General features: G+C 36.1%; 2 protein-coding genes across 2 annotated transcripts; one reads left to right on the plus strand and one right to left on the minus strand.

Annotated features, from left to right (window-relative positions):
* The first annotated feature begins 4,044 nt into the window (after positions 1-4,044).
* LOC103656615 (olfactory receptor 4K3-like) lies at positions 4,045-5,085 on the plus strand. Its single transcript, XM_008684022.2, is given in 2 exon segments — positions 4,045-4,857; positions 4,859-5,085. Coding segments are annotated over 2 exon segments (903 nt in total). The 5' UTR covers positions 4,045-4,114; the 3' UTR covers positions 5,019-5,085.
* A 5,180-nt stretch (positions 5,086-10,265) lies between these two features.
* LOC103656629 (olfactory receptor 4F6-like) lies at positions 10,266-11,307 on the minus strand. The gene has a single exon (XM_008684034.2). It carries the CDS (start codon positions 11,286-11,288, stop codon positions 10,266-10,268), a length of 1,023 nt encoding a protein of 340 aa, XP_008682256.2. The 5' UTR covers positions 11,289-11,307.
* Between the last annotated feature and the right edge of the window lie 3,254 nt (positions 11,308-14,561).

The following is a 14,561-nucleotide window of genomic DNA, read 5'->3' on the forward strand; positions in this document are numbered from 1 at the left end:
TTCCCTCCTCCAGAGGCTGTTCTCTACAGTGAATATACGCTTCACACTCTCACATGAATACTGGTCACAACTAAAAATGGATTATTTGTTTTGCTGCAATATGATTTTATTTCAGATTCTAGTTAGAATATAAACTGTGCTTTATCCATGGGAAAAAATATGATCAAATACAGTGTTCCTCTGGGAAGAAGTTACAGTCTATACTCCGTAAGTTTCTTAACTGCTCCCTAATTCCCTTCCTCTATCACATTTAAGACACTTTCATAATGTTTTAATACCATATTTCCATACATACTAACTGGGATGGCATGGAATTTCTGCACAGCTTCCAGAAATATCAAGGGTTTCTTCACCCAGCTACATCTTGGGACTTTTGGGCTCCCCATAGCATCAGAAAGAATGCCTTCTATTCAGTGTCACCCCTCCCTAAATACCCTGGTTGAGGAAGCATTTGTGTTCTCATAGCACCACAGTCAGCATGGTCTACAGTTTTTCTGGATTACGGGACTGTTCCAGACACAGATATGTAGGCATAATTAACAGAAATTTCCAAACATGGAGAAAATTGGTTGTTAATAATTAAGCTCAGGAAAAAAACTGATAGAAAATATGGAATGAACTCTCTCAAAAGTTTTAACAGTCAACAGCTACCATGGGGGTGGAATTATGCTTTTGGAAATGAACAGAAGGAAATGCAGAATGGTACCAAAGACAGGGAAGGACTAAAGTCAGAGACCTTGAGTGTGCACCCCAGTCACACTATTTCTCTGCTCTGAGACTTCTATAAGGTTACACTGGGAGTCAGCCTCAGACTAATAAGACCTGTTTCATGGGATTATTGTGGAGATTAAATTAGACAATGTGAGTGAAAGTTTCTGGTACACAGTGGGTATTCAGGGGGAGGAAGAGGGAGACATAGAAAGGAACAGGGAGATTAGTTTTCACACCACCTGAAACTAGTAGCTCAAAAAACAAAAAGAGGCATTTTCTCATTTTCTTTCTTTCTTTCCTTCTTTTTTTCCCCTAAGTTTTGATTCTCTTTGGGTAGGTCTACTTTAAGTCATTTGATTTTTAAATTATACTCTTGGAATCGGGAGATTTAACTCCCCCACCTAGGACATGCTTGAAAATAAATTATAACAGTATTCTTAATATAACTATTAATATACTTAATTTAGCAGTAATATTGTCTTTGGTAATTCAACTAACATAATATTAACAACTTTTAAAGCAAGTACTAGGTGAGAAAACATAAATAAGCTTTTATTTCTTTGGTGTAACCTACAGCACCTACAGACTGTTTCTTTTTCATCTGCAGTGTTCAAAAGTGATCAGAGTACGCAGTAAAAATAAACTCAATAAATTCTTCTTGACCATATTAGAAGAAGTTAAAAGGCCCTCCTATATTTAGTACTTTCTAGTCATTTTCATCACTGGTATCTGACCACCTTTGTAGATTTAAACAATAATATCAACAACACATTAATTATAGACAGAGGTGAGGGTAACAGACTAAATTAGAGGAAACTTGAAGCAGTTAGTGCCAAGAGCAAAAACAGAATATTACAGATACAGAGAATACTTTTCTTATAGCTACTGACCATTTATATTTCTTATGTCAATTACCTCTTCATAGGACATGTATTCTTATAAAGAGTTTTATTATTTTTCTTGATTCATAGAAATGCTATTTCTTCTCAACTGAACTAAACTTTTCTCTACACCAACATTCTTTCCAGGAGCTTACTCCAAATAGACTCTATTAACTGTGTTATTTTGGGCATTTACCTTTTTAAAAAAATATATTTTATTTATTTATTTGACAGAGACAGCCAGCGAGAGAGGGAACAAATGCAGGGGGAGTGGGAGAGGAAGAAGCAGGCTCCCAGCAGAGGAGCCTGATGTGGGGCTCGATCCCAGAACGTTGGGATCATGCCCTGAGCCAAAGGCAGACGCTTAACGACTGCGCCACCCAGGTGCCCCTGGGCATTTACCTTTTAACTCAACTTTTCAGCGGTAAAATGAGTATGATTGTCCTCACGGTTATGAAACAATGATTAAAAATGTTTATCATAGCTCTGAGTTTTAGAGAAAAGGAAAAGAACACTGTAGAGCTGGTTTCCAACTTTAATAGAGGACTATGAACACCAGTCATCAAGAATTAGTAGTGGCTGCTGGAGATAATTGATCCATTGTGGTAAAGCCCTTCTGATCAACAAATTTTTAAAAGAAAGTGGCAGAAGCAGATGACAAAAAAAAGAAGGAAAAAGGAAACTGGGAAGAGAGAAGTGCAAAAAGGAAAGGAGAGAGAAAGAATATGAATCTATTTTCTAGCTTGATAGGATTGTTCGATTTTTAAAGTAATTAATTTAAACAGCAAAAATGACAAGTTTCAAAGGCAAACTTAAAATTTCTCTACCTTGTTTGATTAGAAATCTAATTAATTTGTATTTGCCATTTACTTTGCTATTGCAAAAGAAAATCTTCTGCCAAAGACTTTCTTTTCTTGTTCTTCCTGGAACATCTTTCAAAAATCATGACTTCTTAGGCTAAAGCAAATGAGACTGAACAGAAATGGCTTCCAATGGATATTGGGAAATGAAGGAATTTGCCTAACTCTGAAACTCTCATTTGTAATTCAAAAAAATATTTTCCTCTGGTAGCTTGATGCAGAGTCTCTCCCAGAGTTAGTTACAGACTTTGGATCATTTTAGTCCATGCGGAGATTTCCAGATTTTAGTTTCTCAGAAGCCATCTTGCTTGGAATTGGAAACCTAACAGCAGATTGTGTATTCGATGGTCTTATACTATGTCTGGCACAATGGTTTTCAAACACATTTTAGAGTCTGATACTCAAAACCAAACTTCAGGATTCACTATGGCTGAGGTATACTTCAGGCTGTAAGTAATTTCTTACAGGTTACATAAGCTTTGAATTTCATGAACAGAGAACAATTTCTTCCTGTTGCTCATGATTCATCCTTTCTTTACGCCTGGAACATTTATTCTTTAATGATTTTTAACTACCTTCTTTTTGATAGTTTATCTCCTCTTGTACTTAGTTAACTATGTTCATTAGTCAAAAAGTTTTGTCTTTTGTCAAAAATACTATTACTATCTCTTTTTAAAAACTTATTCATCTATTTATTCATTAAAAAAATTAACCTTCAATAATGTGTTAAACATTGTCTCAGTTTTTCAAATTTATAAATAGAAACTATTTTTCTAACATACATGCCTTACATGATAAAATATCATTTTAAAAAATATTATTTTACCTCAGGTCTATAGTATTGAAGTGATCGTAATTCTTTTTTAAAAAAAAAGATTTTATTTTAAAGTAATTTCTATACCCACTGTGGGGCTTGAACTTATAAACCCAAGGTCAGGAGTTGCATGCTCTACTGACTGAGCCAGCCAGGCACCCCAAATTGATCATAATTCTTGATTCATAACATAGTCTCACTATTTTTGCAAGCCCATTTTGTGTTTCTTTGCTTATTTATTTAATGATAAAATTATGCTGATAAAAACATGACCCAAAGATCTAATACAAGATCTAAACAGTTGTTAATAACATACACTGCTTATGTGCTCATCTCTATGATGACCTTTCGCCTCCCCTTACTTGAGGTTATTTACATCGTACATCTTCTCTTTCTGTATATAGTTTTATCACTTATCTGAGTTCCTGCAATGTATACTGTTATTTTTCTATTGCTTTTCATTTTATAAAAATTGTACTAGGTGGATCCATTTTGGACTCCTTTTCCTTCATTACTATGTCTAAGATATATCTATATCATTTTATAATTGTAATTTTTATGGTTCTGAATAACATTCCATTGTCTTGTTTATGGGGATTATTATATTTCTCTTTATATACATACATAAGAGTTTATCTTGGGTATGGAATTGGGAGTGAAACTGATGAACCACAGAATTTGTGAATATTGAGCTTTACAAGATAAGGCCAAGATTTTTCTAGACTGATTATATTAGTATACACTTTCATCAGCAATGGAGAAGAAATCTTCCTGATTCATATACTGTTTATTCAGAAAATCTAATTGCCTGTCTTTTCTTCAGATAAATTTAGAACAAACTGGACTAAATGGAAGAAGTAAACCAGTCTGTGGTGTCTGAATTTATTATTTTGGGGCTTTGTAGTTCATGGGAGCTCCAGGCCTTCCTACTAGTGATATTTTCTTCACTTTATTTGATCACCATTTTAGGCAACATCTGCATTGTGCTCCTAATTATTGCTGACCTTCATCTTCACTCCCCTATGTACTTCCTGTTAGCCAATCTTTCATTCACTGATTTCTGCCTTTCCTCAGTCACTACCCCTAAAATGATCACAGACTTTCTCAAGGAAAACAAGACCATCTCTTTTGAAGGCTGCATGTGTCAGATTTTCTTTGGACATTTCTTTGGAGGGGGTGAGATGGTGCTACTTGTGTCAATGGCCTATGACCGTTATGTGGCCATCTGCAAGCCACTTCACTACTTCAGCATCATGAACAGGCAAATGTGCATTGGGTTAGTGATGACATCATGGATCATTGGGTTTGTGCATTCAATAAGCCAACTAGCCATGATTATAAGGCTGCCCTTCTGTAGACCAAGGGAATTGGATAGCTTTTTCTGTGATATTCCATTGGTGATCAAGTTGGCCTGCATAGACACCTCTGTTTTAGAAATGTGGATAAATGCTGACAGTGGGGTACTGGCAACCATCTGCTTCATTCTGTTGCTAATCTCTTACTCTTATATTCTGCTTGCCATCTGCCTTCACTCTAAGGATGGGGCATCCAAGGCTCTCTCCACCTGCACTGCCCACATTACAGTGGTAGTGTATCTTCAGGCCTTGCATCTTTATCTACCTGTGGCCACTCAGCATCACCTGGGTGGACAAGTTTCTTGCTGTATTTTATGCTGTCATCACACCTCTCCTAAATCCAGCCATTTATACTCTAAGGAACAAAGAAATTAAAAATGCCATTAAGAGACTATGATGTCGGCATATGGATTTCTGTATTTCAGGGTCTCACAGTATCAGAATGCCCACCGTAGGATCTCTAAATTAGCCATGCCTGTCCTGTTGCTTGGGACTGGGAAGCATTCCCCACTTCACATATGGTAATCATGTGTATCTCTAGTAAAACTTTTATGCCAATTCTATCATATTCCATAATCATTTGTTGATCATGGAATGCAAAATGATTTCCTGTCTGGAAAATTTGGCAAATCTCTACGACTATGATTTTGGTTGTGCTCAAGAATGACTTAAAATTAATAACAAGTTAATGTTACTTACTAGTATTAGTGCTGCTACTTCAACACCTTATCTTAAAATTTTCTATTATGCTAAGCATTTCTTTGAGCAAAGCATTTCACATAGATCTCTAAATTTTGGTCAATAGGTCAGTGCATTGAATGTTGCTCTTTATATTTATAAATGGATAATTAGTCTCTCAGTTAATATTTTAGCTACCTTATCTGGAGAGACAGCTGTAAAGGTAATAATTAAGTATTCCCTATCATACTCAGAAAAGAAATGAATCATAATCTGATGAGAGCGTTGTCCCCTCAACCTCATATTTTAGTCGTTTGTGAAACAGTGTAATTATCTTCAGAACATGCGCTAAATTAAATACAAATATGGATATACTAATGACCTTTGGGGATTTTACTTCTTTCTATTTGTAAATGGGTAAGAAAGTTCATTATCTTTTTTCAGATATAAATAGGGAAAAGTGTTCTGAAAGTGAGGCCCAGAAGTCTGATTTTAGAATAAATTATCCATTTAATTCACTTCAGTGTTCAGATGGCCTGTAAGCAATCGGATTATATACAAAGTTTGTGAACTGTTCGTTATTACTACATACAACATAACTGAAGAGGAATGGAAGCAGAATGTTCAGCTTTAGCCCAGAAGGCTGATCTGAAGCTTGCATAGCTCCAATAAGGATCAAATATGTGCCAGTTGCTTCAGTTTTAAAAGGTCTCATGACTGCCTGTACATCTCACCAATAGTTAAAATTACTGTAAAACACCATAGAAGTCTCGCAAAAGTAGTTTAGGAGTAGAAATTTGAAGAAAACATTTGTGATCTAACACTCCTTGCATGTTCCCTCTCCCTTGAACACCAAGCGTATAACCACCAGCTTCACACAGCAGAAGTGCAGCCCTTTCTGCCCATGGGTCCTATCCCCGTGCTGTAACAAAAGCACTTTTTGAGAGCTTGTTTGGAGGTTCTAGCAGGGGAGCGCAGCTACTCCTGAACACTTGACTGAAGAATGGTTCTCCTCTATGGGGGAAGGTCGTCCTCTTCCACCAAGCACACAGCTTCGGGAGGGTCACACATGGAGCAGTGAGGGAGGAAGGGGACACCCGCCTAGCCAGCCAGATCAGCTGAATCAACCCTGGCGATGAATGGGGTGACAGATGTCACAGCCAGATCACTCTCACATCCCCAAAGCACCTTTTTGTACCAAAAACATCTCAGGGATTCTTTCTTGACCATGCCCTGGAGGCCCCACATCAAAAACTTTCTTAAGAATTCTTCCCACTGTATGCCTCAAAAAGGTATGCAAATTTACATCTCCTTATCTGAAATCCCTGGACCAGATATACTTCAAAGTTCCTGTTGCTGTTTTTAAGTGATGAATTAAGGAGAAATTTTATTTCCAAACTCATCAAAAATTATTACAAGCACAAAACATCCTTTCCAAAGTGTCCCAAATTAAATCAAAGGTACATCATCAAAGTAAAACACTTGTGACATTAAGAACTCCTTTAGGTTGTCATATTTTCACATCACTTTGTGTTTAATCATTTGCATGTTCTGATGATCACATTAAAACAATTTTTAAAGACATGAAATAATGTAGTATTTTTTTTTAAGTATAACCACAACTGTAAAGTAGAGGAACTTAAGAAGACAGAGACAAGTCTGCTTTGTACACAGGATGAGGTAATCTAATAGCCAACACAACATGAATCTTTCCCAACAAGTTTGCTAAGACACAGCTCCCTTAGTGTTACAAATAAAACAACCTTCTCATTTAAAAAAAATCAAGACATCATTTGATTAATAAAGCCTATTCTTCCCCCAGTTTTTTACTTGCTTGTCTTCATTTAGAAACTGTAAATTCATGAGAAAAGAACAAGTTTTGTTAGGGTATAAAAACCTTAGGAACAACAAATTACAAATATTCAACTTTTTAACAAACAAAAATATTTCCTTCCCAAAATGGAAACATCCAGTAAATAAAACAAACATAATATTCTGGGTATAAAAACACTAGTAATTCCTTTATGAAAGGGGTGTATTAGGCGGTATCATTTTTTTTTCTTAAAGAATCTCATGACTACTTGTACACATGGGGCTCGAACTCACCACCCTGAAATCAAGACCTGAGCTGAGATCAAGAGTCAAACACTTAACAGACTGAGCCACCAGGTGCCCCAAACTTTTGTTGATCTTAAATATAAAACACTTTACCAAAAGAATCAGGCCATTATTATTTAAAGTGTACTCCTTCATCCAGTTTCCTTATCTGAGTACAAACTCATCAATTTCTGTAGAATTTTGACTACAGGACCAAAGCCACAGGAAAGGTCTAAAATATATGAAAGTCATTTGGCTGGAGAAAAGCATTTTCTTGAGACTTGAAGGCATTCATCGCTTTGCACTGAAAAGCATTCCTCAGCAAACTTCTCCTCTACAGCCTTTAGAATAAGGCACAGGATCTGGGCTCTCGGAAGGCATTGCTTCCAGCTGGAACACTTACCAGCAGGGCATCCTTGCAGGCATTCTGCATGCGATACTGCTCCAGCTCTGCTGCTGCCTGGGAGACCTTGATCCTCCCCACGCTGGCCTCCAGCAGTTGCTGCCCCACCCAGTGCTGCAGGCGAGCACGCAAGTCCTGGCCCTCAAGACAGGCGGTAGCAATGGGCTCCAAGGGCCAAGGGCCAGGCTGAGGAGTAGGCTCCAATTTCATACTGTTTTTTAAAAGCAACATGGTCTTGTGTACTTTGTAACATCCCCAAATAGAGCACCTGAAACACAAACCCTTATTTAAAATAATTATTATTTCTGTGCATGCGTGTGTGTATACGTTCTTAGTTTTTTTGTGTGTTTTATATCTCCGTACCTCAGTCTGGTTACTATCTGTTGACTTGTCTTTGAATCCACTGATTCTTCTTCTGTGTTCACTGTTTGTGAGCCCACTTAAATCCATAGCTTTATTTGCTTTTTCAGTTCTAAAATATCATTTGGGTCTTCCTTAGATATTCCATTTCTCTGTTAAAATTTTTATTGTTTTCTCCATTTTTTTTCAAGTCTTTAAGTTCTTTTTTAAAATAGTGATTTTATACTCTACTAATTTTAACAGTTGAGCCCTCTGTGTTCTTCTTTTAACTATTTTCCTTTTAATTACGAGGCATATATCCCTGCTTCTTTGCATGTTCCTATTTTATGTGTTTTAGGCATTGTGTATAAAAAATCTTATAGATTTGACTTAATATATTCCTCCAGAAACTCTTTACTGTTTCGTCTATCAGGCATAAAAAGTTAAAGTGTAATCACCTCACTCCAATCAAGTACTGAGCTTCTTTGAAAGTGTAATCACCTTACTCCAATCAAGTACTGAGCTTCTTTGAATCGGATTGTAGCTTTTATAAGACTTAGTATACTTTTGGTTTACACCTGCTCCTTGGATATATCCCTTCCAAATTTTAATTATGATTCTAATGGATCTCTTGCTCCTCAATCTGAAAGATTTTAGGTGATTCAGTTTTGCCCTTCAGAATTTTTTTAAAGATTTATTTATTTTTAAGGGATCTCTATACCCAAAAGTGGGGCTCAAACTCACAATCCTGAGATCAAGAGTCACAGGCTCTGCAGCTGAGCCAGCCAGGTGCCCTGCCCTTCAGAAGTTTTGAGCTTAGAACTTTAGTCTTCTCCCTTTTCCTACTAGCTTCAAGAGTATGGCAGAATCCTCACTCAGAAATCGGTCTTTATGTTTGTCCTTTTCAATTTAATGTACCCGGTAAGAATCCATTGCAAACATAAATATTAAGGAACAATACAGGAAAAATGTAAAATATTACTGATTGTATAACCAGAAAGAATTGCAAATACTCAGGATGTAGAGTCCTTTCATAGTCTAGCAGTGAATTTGGCTTGGTCTTCTTGTTATCAAACCAAAATATACATTAAATTAGTTTCACAATTTCTAAAGATTCTGCACACACACATGCACACACATATACTTGAGACCCATAGCTTGAGCTTAAGAAAAGAGTTATACAAGACCTGTCCCTGGAGGAAAAACTGTCAACAAACAACGTGGACAAAGTAATTGCTCAATAATGATATCAATCATGAAATGATCAGATTAATATCTATTTGACATTTAAAGAATATCTGCTTATTGAGTCATAGACATTAAGTCAGAAGTTCAAAAATTGTGCAATAAGATATGTAAATCTGTATAATATAAATATTATATATGTATAATAAAGATTATATATGTATGCATGTGTGTATATATATATGTATGTGTATATATATATATATATATATATATATATATATATATAAAATTTCCCTGCCCTAGGCCAACTGGAGGTGGCTTCAGTACATGGAATTGAGGTAAGCAAGGGTGAGAATAATAGACATAGGCCAAATACATGAAACAAGCTATCTCTAAGGCTCTCCCTCTTGTTTTCCCACCTATGTATCTCAATCTTTCCTTATTACTTCTATCTACCTCACATCTCCCTCTTTGTTCCTTTTTCCTCCAGAGTTTAAATCATCTCTCATATATTTTTTTCTTTCAGAAAAAATAAAATTGAATTATTCATATCCCAGGTTTAAATAGAAGGAAAGCTGTATATTTCATAGTTCCCTCAAAAGTTTCTATATATTAGCTCTAAATTGATCAGTTTGAATCTAGACGGTCTAATTAATGTCTGAGGTCATACTTTCAGCAGATTCTAAGTCTATAATCTGTGCTTTTTCATCAACTTCCCATAAACTTTTCTTGGGACTTTAATTCAGTTGCCAAACAACTTGTTAAATAGAGAATTAACTGATAGTTCCATATACTTTCATAATTAGTGATCTATTCTGAATATTAAAAAATGGTGACTTTAGAAAAAAACAGCCTCAAATTTTGTATAGTTATTTAAGAATCTGTATTAGTTGAAGTTGTTTGAAAATGCAAAGAGTAATTTGTGCTCCTGTGAGTTATTTAGGAGATCATTCTCAAACTCGGGAGTTGACTACGCAGCCTCTTCATTGCCATCTTCATGTCCTTGTTCCTCAGTGTGTAGATAACAGGATTCAAAATGGGTGTAATCATAAAGTCCAAAATGGCAAGAAATTTATCCACTGACACGGTGGGAAATGGCCACACATAAACAAAGATGCATGGTCCAAAGAACAAAATCACCACGGTGATGTGAGTTGACAGAGTAGAAAAGGCCTTAGACAAACCACCACATATGGAACGTTTCCACAGACTGACTAGGATGAAGATATAGAACATAAGTAATAAGAAGAAGGTGCCCATGGAAATGAACCCACTGATGGCAATAACCACGAATTCCATTCTGTAGGTGTCTGTGCAGGCAAGTCTGATAAACCAAGGAAGGTCACAGTAAAAGCTATCTATCTCATTAGGACCACAAAAAGGCAAGTGGCCAACAAAAGCTAACTGGGCCACTGAATGAATGAAGCCAATAGCCCAAGCACCAGACAGAAGTAAAATGCACATCTGTGGGCTCATGATAGTCAGGTAGTGGAGGGGCTTACATATGGCCACATATCGGTCCAGGGCCATGGCAACAAGCAGCACCATCTCTGATCCACCCAGGACATGAAGGGCAAATATCTGGATGACACATCCCTGAAAGGATATGGTTTTGTCCCCAGAGTACAGGTCATGAATCATCTTAGGTACCGTCAAGGTAGAAAACCACAAATCAATGAATGAGAGATTAGCTAAAAGAAAGTACATGGGGGAATGTAAGTAAGGGTCAAAGGTCACTACAAACACAACAAGGAAGTTTCCCACAACAATTGTTACATAAAACACTGTAGAGAAGGCAAGGAGAAAATGCTGCACTGGTCTAGAGGTAGAAAGTCCCAGCAACACAAATTCAGACACTGAAGAGTAATTTGATTTATTCATTGACTTTGTGTTACCTGAAAGGGACAAATAAAAATAATTATAAAGGGATGCACCAGAGCTATTGAAAGAAACAGATGTCATTGAGTTTCAAATTCTGACACTAAAGAAAAAACTTCACTCTTGTCACAAAAGTCCCTTGAAAAAGTCATAGAAAGTTTATTCATTTAATAAATGTTGATTAAGCAGCTATCATGAAGACCTACGTACCTGTGCCACATTCTGGGGTATACTATTGTACAGAGCAAAAGGGAGTCCCTCATGTCAAGAAGGTGCATGTGTCATGCAATGATGCAAGCAGTTAAGGGACTGTAGCTAGGAGATATCGCCAGGACCAACGTCAGCTGACACCCCAGAACTGATAAGGAGCAAAACCAGAGGAGGTCTGCAGAGACCCCAAACTGATTAAATCCCTTTAAAAACTGAAGGATCTTGGCAATAAACTGTCAGACTCTTCAGACCTGACCCCACTATGTCTGACACTTAAGAAAAGGCAACTGCCATGAAAGGCTCTGCCCGACTGATCTCTGAACAGAATGGAGATCCTTCACTGCTTGAACTTGAAGCAGTAAGTGGCCAGAGTTGACCCAGAGGAGAGGGAGGTCTTAACTCAATTGTGCACCCACAGACTGACTTTGAGTTTGGTTCGTCAACTTCCTACACCCTTCTGTTATCTTGATTGTTATGTGGCTTGTCTTCTGTCCTGCTCTGTGTGCTGTGTAGGAGGCCAAGTTTAATCGCATGGTGAAATGTCATTGAGTTTGGAACCCTGAACCTGCTTTATAATTGTGATTTAATTTTGCTTTATGACTGAATAAAGCTGACATCGTGGAGAGACACAACTCATGTGTGCGCCTTTATAGCGTGCTCGTGACAAATAAATGCCCTGTCTTTATGTAGTCTGTAGTCTAGTCGTGAAGCTAGGCATTAAATAACTAATGACATAACTATATGATTATAATGGTAATAAGTTATTTGAAGAAAAGAACAAAGGGTATGAGAATTATAAGAGCTCATAGCAGTGCCATCTGCTGTGATCTGGAAGAAGACATTTGTGCTAAGATGTAAATGATGAGTAGGAGTTAAATAAGTGAGGAAGAGTAGGAAGAGTGATCTACCGAGAAGAAAAACATGGGAAATACTCCTAAGAATGAAGAAACAGAACAATTTGGAATAAATAAAAGATCAGCAAGGGTCTGATCAAGGTAGAGTCCTCTACTCTGTATAAAGAATTTGGTCAATATCTTAGAAGTGATAGAAAGCCACTGAAGTAGAACAGTGAAATAATATTAGTACCTTGAAGAGTTGACAGTAGCTGCAAAGTAAAGAATGCAACAGAGTAATCCAGAGGGAAGAGAGAGATCTATTACGAGTCTATTGAAAGATCATATCAAATCACTACAGAAAGGATAAATTTATCAATAAATGGTGTTGACATAACTAACCAAACTTGGTAGAAGTAAATTCGTGACCTTACAACAGTATATAAAATGCATTTTAATGAATATTGAAATAATAAAGAAATGGAAAAATAGAAGAAATATAGGCTTATTTTTACATAATACTTTGTGTGAGAAAAATCTAAGCATATTCCCTCATGTGTAAATCATGCGGAAAAAAATGGACACCTTCAGATTCAAAAATGTAATCTTCTACATACTATTTTTAGAAAAAAAGACAAATGTGGGAAAATAGCTATTAAATATAATGATGAACCAAATTTTGAATGAACAAACACATAAAAACTTGGACAGAATAAGAAATCTAAATAGTCAACATATGAAAAATAGTCAAACTCACTAGCAAAGAAATGTAAGTAAAACAATATGGATTTGCTATTATGTAAGAATAAATGAATAATATATCATCAGTTATGCTATGAGGAAACAGTCTCTATTATTCACAAATTTATAAAACTTCTCCAGAACACAATTTCAAAATACATATCAAATATCTTTAAATCGCTTTAGGACTAAGACTTATATTACAAGAAATTTTTCTTAAGGTAGAAACAACAGATAAGCCAAAATATTTAGCTATTAGGCAAATGTTATACAATTATTTATAAAAAGGAAAAAAATGGAAATAACCTAAATTCAGATAACATGGAATTATCTATAGTATATTCAAAGAGGAAAGGTATTCAACCTTATATGTACAAAATTATGAAAATTTAAATAATAAACCTTTATTTACAAAGAGCAGTTTACAAGGAAATGTATAGAAAATATTTTAAAAAAATTAAGCTAGAAAAACAGAAATTAAAAAAGCAACAGATTGTTGATCTCTGGATGGATATATATAGATAGATAGATAGATATAGATATCTATATATAGATAGATAGATAGATAGATCTATATAGAGATATATAGATAGATCTATATAGAGATATAGATCTATCTATCTATCTATATATTAGTTTGAAGCATATGAAATTGGTACTTTGATAGATCAAAAAATAGTCAAATACCAATTTCACAGGAAGCCAACTAATATTAATTTTTTCCCTTATATGATTTTGTAAACTACTTTTCCTTTTCACAACCAAGCATTATTGATGCTTATTCCACCTGTGAATGGAATACCATGGGTCTCCCTCTTGCACTGCTACCACCAAGCTTTCCTCCAGGCCCCACATCGCTGACAACCATTCTTTTTCATGTCTTGACTTCTCCCTGCCACTTCAGTCATGCCCGGGCTTCAGCCTGGGCAAAGCCTGCACTGCATATGTTAGTGGAATCACCAGGGATGCTATGTAGTCAAGAGTAGACTTGAGGGCAGCCAGGTCAAGCAGAAACGAGCATCCCGAGGGTTATGGCATGAGCCGGGTATTGTAGCCAAGAAGAAACACTATGGGAGTGATACTAGGAGGCTCTGCTACAAGGGCCCTTAATGGAGAATATGGCCAATAACGGGGAAAAATAAATAAGAATTGGACAGAGAAATAGGACAATTGCAGAACGGAATGGCAATGGATGTGACTTACAAGAAGCTTCCACGTGTTTTTATATTTTGACTACGTAATGTGTGGGCCTTAAAAGACAAATATTTGAGATGCAGAACGTACGATCCATATAATCACAATTATATAAGGCGAAGACAGAATTGCTTTAGACTCAGAGATAATGCACTAAAAGGAAATTACCAATCATTTTCTCCGAGTAATAAAAATAAATGGGTGATTTTTGTTCACTCTTCTCCTTTTCCTTATTTTTTAAAATTCAGGATTTCTTGACTTATTATCAGCTGACTTCAGCTGACACAGTTCAATGGGAGAAAAGAGGCAATATTGTCATAAAGAGTATAGATTACTTATGCTAAAATATGTTAGTGCACTAACTCTAAAATGTGAGTTC

The sequence above is a fragment of the Ursus maritimus genome, unplaced genomic scaffold, assembly GCF_017311325.1.
Source record: "Ursus maritimus isolate PB19 unplaced genomic scaffold, ASM1731132v1 scaffold_39, whole genome shotgun sequence".
In the NCBI taxonomy this organism is placed as follows: Eukaryota; Metazoa; Chordata; class Mammalia; order Carnivora; family Ursidae; genus Ursus; species Ursus maritimus.

What these genes read in the sequence shown, in the direction of transcription:
- LOC103656629 (XM_008684034.2), bottom strand. Translation starts at nt 11,288, where the DNA reads ATGACATCTGTTTCTTTCAATAGCTCTGGTGCATCCCTTTATAATTAT.